Here is a 7,120-nt window from a genome sequence, read left to right as displayed (position 1 = left end):
TCTTTAAAAATATGTGAATTTAGTCCTTTTTACTAAATATTGTTAAATTTATCTGACGTTTCAAGCGTATTTCATGAAAGTATTTGAATTGTTTACACCGTTTGATACATTTTCGCTTCAATGTTAACTCAAATATTATCATAAAATGCGTTTAAAATGTCAAATAAACTTAACAAAATTTGGTAAGAATGACTAATTTCACGCATTTCTAAAGATGAAGGACTAAATTGGTATAAAATTTCGAAGAGAGACTAATTTCAAAATTCGCTGAAACTTGATGGACCAAAAACATATTTAACCCTTTTTAAATAGACATTCATTTTCCTTACTTATAATAAAGTTATAGGAGCGTCTTTTATTTTATCTATAAAATTAATTTTAATATTTCAAACCTTTATTTTTTATTTTATATTCTTATATTTATGTTTTAGTTTATATAATATCTTTAGATAAAATAAAAAGGTTAACGCCACTTTTATTTAAAAAAACATAAAAGAAATAAACGATATTTATTAAAAATATAAATAAAGTGAGTATCTAATTAAGATCAGAGATTTATTAAAATATAACGAAGATTAATGTCTATTTTAAAATAAAAAAAAATTAAATTTAAGAAAGGAGTAAGCGCATTTGACATAACATCACACTACAAGAGGTAGGTACAATTTATCCTAAAATAAATTCTTACTTGCAACAGAATATGAGATATTAAGAAAATTTCCATTTTTAAAGGAAAAAGGGTGAATCACTAATTTTCTTACTAATGTTTGGGTAATTTGTTTTCTCAATGATCACATCATTATCTAATGAAGACAAACACCATATTTATGTGAATGTTTTACTGCAATCATGGTTGTTTTACTGAGGAAATTAATGTTAATGATGCGTATGTACACAGTGATACAGGTAAGCCTATAATAATGTGTACTACACAATAATCCTACAATAGTTTAGGGATTCCATTTTTTAATTTGACCCAAAACAATACAAATTTTAATGTTGTCTTAAAGGTTTGACTTAAAATTAACCCAACAAATCTATGGAGATTTAATGTTACAGAACAGTTATAAGCAGTATAAAGTACACCGTAACAAGTTACAAATGTGTCATAAAAACATTTTGAAAATATTTTAAACTTAGCAACTAATGAATAATTCATCCATTTCCATGCACAATGGGCCAAAAGCCCATTAAAAGAACATTTAGTACAAGAAAAAAAGTTTTTTTTAACATTTAAAAGCTAATATAATGTTTCTAAGTTAAAGAAAGCATTACCTTGATTAAGATGTTACTCTTTGACTTTCAACATATAATATTTGATATCAAACAAATAGATTTTAATCATTTCTGATTGATGATTTTAAGTGTGAGGAGTTTCGTTTATGAAGGGTATGACACTTACATGTTAGAGCTGGCGCAAAGAACAAAGATGATGAATATTCTGATAGCATAAGAACAATTGGAATTATATCCAGTGGAAGAAATCCCATCAAGAATAAAGAATGGCGAAGAAAAGTCATAACATTCCAACTGAGATTTGAAGTTTTCATTCTTCTGGTCGGATCAAATTGATGCCAAACTTAATGAAATCCTATCCAAATTATTGAAAAGTGAAGGGTGAAACAATTTGCAAACTAATATTATTGGACTATAAGTAGGTACACCATAGAAAATTACACATACATTTACCATAGAAATTACAGCACAATGATTGAGAAGACAAAAATTGTGAGATCAATTAGCTGAACCCTGGCTACCACCTACCAAATACTATATATATATATATATATATATATCCTAACAGCTACATTTTACAACTGATTACAGTAATACGAGTGAGCAAAAATTTAGTCCAAGTTAATTCTAGCTGGAAGGCATAAACCGGGAGCTTGCTCTTCCACAAAAATGGATTCACAGTTAACCAGTCTCACAACATACTGAGACACAGGATGGTATTTCTTCTGTGCTTCCACAAAACATCTGCCAAGAACATGTTCAACCCAATTCTCCACTGCATTTTTTTTGTCTGATAACCAAGCAGCTGCAAGTATGTGTGTCATTACCTCATAATCAATTTCCAGATCAAGCTCTGATCCGAATGTCCTTTGAAATAGTATGCCGATGCTTTTCAACACTTGCTCAGCAAGCTCCTCAAAGTTGAATGGCTTAAACACCACTTTCTCGTCAATTTGATCAAAGAGGTCACTTAACCAAGTATCGTGCGAAATTGGATGTTGACACCAGTTGTTTGTGTTTTCTGTTATGGATTCACTTTCTTGGTCATTGTCATTGTCATTGACACCTTCATCATTCTCCTCTACAGGCATGTTTAGATCCAGATAGGATCGAGATGACTCACTGTCCTGTTTCTGCATCTTTCTTGTTGTTCCCTTGTTGGAGTCACTGGTATCAGTCTGCTTTCTTTTGTTCAGAGATGATGATTTGGAAAAACCTTTTCTTGGTACAACCTTGACATTTGTGGTACCAATTGTTTTGGCATCCTCGGAAGCATGTCCTAGTAGTAGTTGCATTTGACATCTTTTGGCTTCAAGGATTCTTTCCTCCGAAAACATCTTAGACTCATCTGAGACCAAAGAACTACTACTACCTTTAGTTGAGGCTACAAGAAAGATTGTATTATTGATGCTAATTGCCCTTCCATGTGAATCTGGAAATTTGCCTGCTTTTACTGCCTGCAACAAACTAGTCTGCACCAGAAAATCAGCATTATCTATGTTTTCAAGAAAGACAACGGAATGGGGTTTTTTACTCAACTCTCCAGCAATATAGTCCACAATTGTCTTCCTCCTAAGCACATCACAACGTGATTTTTGGTATTCAAAAACTGAGTTCAATGGGGAAAAACTGTCCTGGAAGCCCAGATCCACATAGATTAGGCTTTCAGCGTTTCCATAGATAGTCTCTGCAAGAACTGAAGCAATTTTCCTTTTGCCGAGTCTATCTGGTCCAAGGAAAGCCAACCATGTGTCTGCTCTACCTTGTGAACCTCTACTCTTTCCTGAACCAAATTTACCAAGAGACAAAGTTTGACTGATAGCACGTATGGCTTCATCCTGCCAGCCAACCCTTTCAGTAAGAACGCGATTAAGAGACTTGAAATCTGCTAAATCAAATTTCCCATCAAAATTTGAACCAGACCAAGAAGATCTAGGAATTTGGTGTGAAGTAGTTTCATTAACAGCATCACAATCAGTTGAAATAGAGTCTGACAATTGCTGAAGATGCTTTTTCTGATCTTGTAGTTTTGGGGTATCTGGATACTGTGAAGTTGATGTATATAACGTTCCCAATCCTAAATCTGTTGTCACAGGTGTATGGGATAAAGATGATCTGTTGTGGTCAAGCACACTCGAAGGGACAATCCTAGGAGTCTTCGCATCAATTTGCAGTGTCTCTGAGACCTTTGAATCACTACCAGTTACAGTATTATGCAACCCTTTGGGCAGCATGTAAGACATTTGAGCAGTAGAATATTGGAATTCACTGCGTGGTGGATCTTTACTGCTGCTTTCTTTAAAACCTGGACCAAACCGTAAAGTCTCAAGTATTGGAGCTTGGGGCCTTGTCTGAGAAATATCAAAGTGAGGCAGTGAGCTTTTGTGATGAAGACGCTGACAAAGATCACTCCATTTGTTTTGAAATCCCAAGATCTTATCATTCAAACTTGTATTTTCTTCACTGGTCTGCACTGGATAATGGAGTCCATTCTTAAATATATGCAGCCATAAATTGAACCAATGAAATATTTCAATCAAGGTAGGGTATATAAACACAAGAAAAGAAAACCCTACGACTCCTCATGATGTAATAACTAATATAATTGACAGTATCATTTCTTTGATAAAATTTCCTAGAATAACTTTTGCAAATGTTATGAATTATATAACAAACATGTTTCCTTCTTTGCCAGTATTAATAGTTAACAAGTTCTTCATCCAGTAGCTGATGAATACAGTAAGACGAATGGTACACTGAAAATGATAAACTTTGTGGAGTTCAGTAAATCAATCATCTCAAGGGATATGATTAATACAATTTTCCATTTCATAGTCAAAAGCCATGGACTCAGCAAAAGTAAGCTAGGAGGGAGAGAACAAACAGAGAAACATTGTTTTTGATTTGGTTTGTTGCATATAAATGCTTCTATGATTTACCTGTTTTTGGTATTGAAACAGTATTTTGTTTACTCCTGCATAAGCAGTTTGGCATTATACTGGATACCTCTAAATTATTATACTGTGTATAAGTAGTACAGAAATTGCCCCACCATGTTGCTTGTACGTTGTATATGCATGTGATCCCTCAGTATACATTGGAGAAGAGAAATGCAATAATTAGCAATCATACAAACCTTTGCCACATCCAACCCTCTATGCGTGTCCACATTAACAATCTTTTGTAACCAGGGTGAGCTTGTTGAGTTACTAGACGAAGGACCTACCTTCAGAATATCAGCAACTTCTTGTTCACATTTTTCAGTGCATTTGTCACAACGGGTAAAGGATCCATTTGTGGAGGAGTTCAGGGGACTTCTGATTTCAGGTGTAGAAAAGAACCCACCAAATGGAACAAAGGACCCCATCAAGCTGTAAGTTTATCATGAGCAGGGAACTGTGAGATCCAATAGGCACAAAACAGTCAGAAGCTAAAGTGTGTGCAATCAAAGAGATTTCAAGGCATCATATTCACAACAATACACAACTCAAATCGAACCGTAGGTGAATGCACAACATGTTTCAAAAAGTTCAACTGAAACAACAACATCCCTTATGATGTAATAGAGAAAAGAGGAACAAGGAAGACAGCACAAATCCCAGAACAACCAAAAACACATAAAAAATAAAACAATTCGGTTCACAAAGCACAACACGCAGATGCGAGCCACAATCTTATTTGCATTCCCACAATTTATATGCCCCGTGTCACGGTTACAAACGTGCATTGTTTCTCACAACACTCAGAAATGCTTATATTATTTTTGACGTGAATCAGCGTGCAATAACACGATCCCCAATTCCCCCTTCAACCAAAAACATGACAGGTGCAAGCAAAAGAACTAAAAAGACAGTAACCCATTTTGGATACTTTGCACGAAGTCCAAAGTTCAAACCTAGTTTTTTTCTGCTATTGTACACCAAAAAACAAACAGCATAACCTTTTTTTTTAAAAAAAAAAAGATAAAGAACAAACCTGGACTTAGAGTAGAGTCCTTCCATAGAAGGAGTGGCAGAAGTGACAGTGAGCAAATGAAGATCCCACTCGTTTTCCACATTTGGAAACAAAGCCAAGAACTTGGAATAAGCGTGAGAGGTTTCCGCCACACCCAGCAAAGAAACCTTCTCGCCACCAATCTTTAGCAACCTCGTTAGCCCCGAAACAACAAACCTAACAGCATCAACATCTACATCCTCCCCAACAAAAACCTCAACCTCACCGAAACTAACAACCATAGAACCAGAACAGCCCTCGCATTGCTGCTCCAAGTCCTTCAACTTCACGCCCACCACCTCCTCCCCACTCCCACCCCTTTTCACAAATTCCCCAATCTCCCTCTCCAAACAAACCACCCTCAACTCCGAACTCAAAACCGAACCCCCTCGACCCTTTTGAACCATCTCAACAAAACCTCTCAGAGCACTCTTTGCATAAACACCCATCAATAAAGGGTTTCGCTTGCTCTTTCTCGACAGCACCTCCGCGATCCTGCGAATATTTTCGTCGGGACGGTCCGGTTCCAGGTTGCAGAGAAAAACCGGAGGGGCCCGGGCGAACCGGTGCTGAACCGGGGGAAGCGGCGGTTGAAGCAGCGCGAGTTTGATGTCACAGCTTCGAAACCCTGCTTCCGCGAAAACCCGACTCACGATTGGATCGTCGAGGATTGACAAAACGAAGTGCTTCAGCTCCACTTTCAGAAACGACGCCGTGCCCCCGTGCTGGCTCTGCTGGAACGCGTGGAAGCTCTCCGGCTGCCGCCGCTGGTTCGCCTGCGACCGCTTGATGGCCGCCATGAGCGAGTTCGACACCGGCGGCTCCTCCTCTCCGCCGCCGCCACCCCCCTTGGACGACGGAAGCCGGTCCAGCGACACCCCCACGGAGAGCTCCAGCGCCCGGAACTGCAGCCGCGGCGAGTACCCGCCGGAAAACCTGGCGGCGCCCGCGCCCGAGCGCGCGCGGCCGCAGGCCTCGCGCAGGGCGGAGGTTGGCATGGCGAGCAGAGCCGAGACGGCGTGGAGCGACGTCGTCTGCGCGTGGCAGCGGCGCCGCGCCACGGCCACCGCCTCATCTAGCGCACGCGCCGCCTCGTCCGTCAAGCATTGCCTTGCTATGCTGACCGGCGTCGGCATCGCCGGCAAGCATATATACTATAACAATAATAAATAGAAAGAAATGGGGTGTGGTATATTATTAACTAACTAATCAATCAACTAATAATATTATAATAGAGCAAGAGAAAATAAAAAATGTATAGCCTTATCTGGGAACAAGTGTTTGGGTTTGGACTTTAGCAGAGAAAGAGATGAAAAAAAAAAAAGTAGAAAGCTTGAAGGTTTTGAAGTTGTGGGGATTATGCAGAGTGAGAAGAAGAGGAAGAAGAAGAAGAAGGTTTTAGAGGATGATAGAGTTTTGTTTAGTTTAGTGTTGTTGGTTGTGTGGTGATATTATGGTGGAGTGGATTGTTTTGTTGGGTGGGACCCTTGTCTTTGGCCATTGATGAATTGATGAATTGAAGGAAGAAAAGAAAGGAAGAAACAGATGTTGGGCATAGATTCTCTTCTCTTTCTCTTTCTCCACCTCTCTTTGGCCAGAAGTGAAAGGTGTGCATAACTTCCTGTTTCCATTTACATGGACCATCCCTTCTTTTGGTTTTTCCTCTATTTTTTCGATTTTAATTCTTGCCCAACCACTCATTTCCAAAGCTAACTTTTTTTTTTTTTTTTTTTTTTTTTAAAGTCCACTTCTTGCCCAACTTATCAACACTCCATTTACTACTTCAAGCTTCTCTGCTTCGATTCAAACCATATCCAACACAGTCCCAATTATATAATGTACAAAGAATCATTGTCTCCACTAATATTTTTCTATCTATCTCTCCATTTTA

General features: G+C 38.3%; 1 protein-coding gene across 2 annotated transcripts; it reads right to left on the bottom strand.

The window, feature by feature from the left end:
• Window positions 1-1,618: 1,618 nt before the first annotated feature.
• LOC114193089 (protein SMAX1-LIKE 6-like) lies at window positions 1,619-6,908 on the bottom strand. 2 transcript variants are annotated; one of them, XM_028082786.1, is made up of 3 exons: window positions 5,212-6,908; window positions 4,373-4,607; window positions 1,619-3,704 (listed from the first exon to the last, which is right to left on the bottom strand). In XM_028082786.1, exons 1-3 carry the CDS (start codon window positions 6,363-6,365, stop codon window positions 1,848-1,850), a joined length of 3,246 nt encoding a protein of 1,081 aa, XP_027938587.1. In that variant the 5' UTR covers window positions 6,366-6,908; the 3' UTR covers window positions 1,619-1,847. The 2 variants fall into 2 exon arrangements, with proteins under 2 accessions (XP_027938587.1, XP_027938588.1); XM_028082787.1 differs by having other exon boundaries at window positions 4,463-4,607; window positions 5,212-6,907.
• Between the last annotated feature and the right edge of the window lie 212 nt (window positions 6,909-7,120).

Source organism: Vigna unguiculata, chromosome 8 (assembly GCF_004118075.2).
Source record: "Vigna unguiculata cultivar IT97K-499-35 chromosome 8, ASM411807v1, whole genome shotgun sequence".
In the NCBI taxonomy this organism is placed as follows: domain Eukaryota; kingdom Viridiplantae; phylum Streptophyta; class Magnoliopsida; order Fabales; family Fabaceae; genus Vigna; species Vigna unguiculata.
This window is presented reverse-complemented; position numbering and strand designations above follow the sequence as displayed.

What these genes read in the sequence shown, in the direction of transcription:
- LOC114193089 (XM_028082786.1), bottom strand. Translation starts at nt 6,365, where the DNA reads ATGCCGACGCCGGTCAGCATAGCAAGGCAATGCTTGACGGACGAGGCG. An exon ending in GGACTCTACTCTAAGTCCAG is followed by an intron (nt 4,608 to 5,211) that starts GTTTGTTCTTTA and finishes ATAAACTTACAG; the next exon opens with CTTGATGGGGTCCTTTGTTC. An exon ending in GAGGGTTGGATGTGGCAAAG is followed by an intron (nt 3,705 to 4,372) that starts GTTTGTATGATT and finishes TATCCAGTGCAG; the next exon opens with ACCAGTGAAGAAAATACAAG.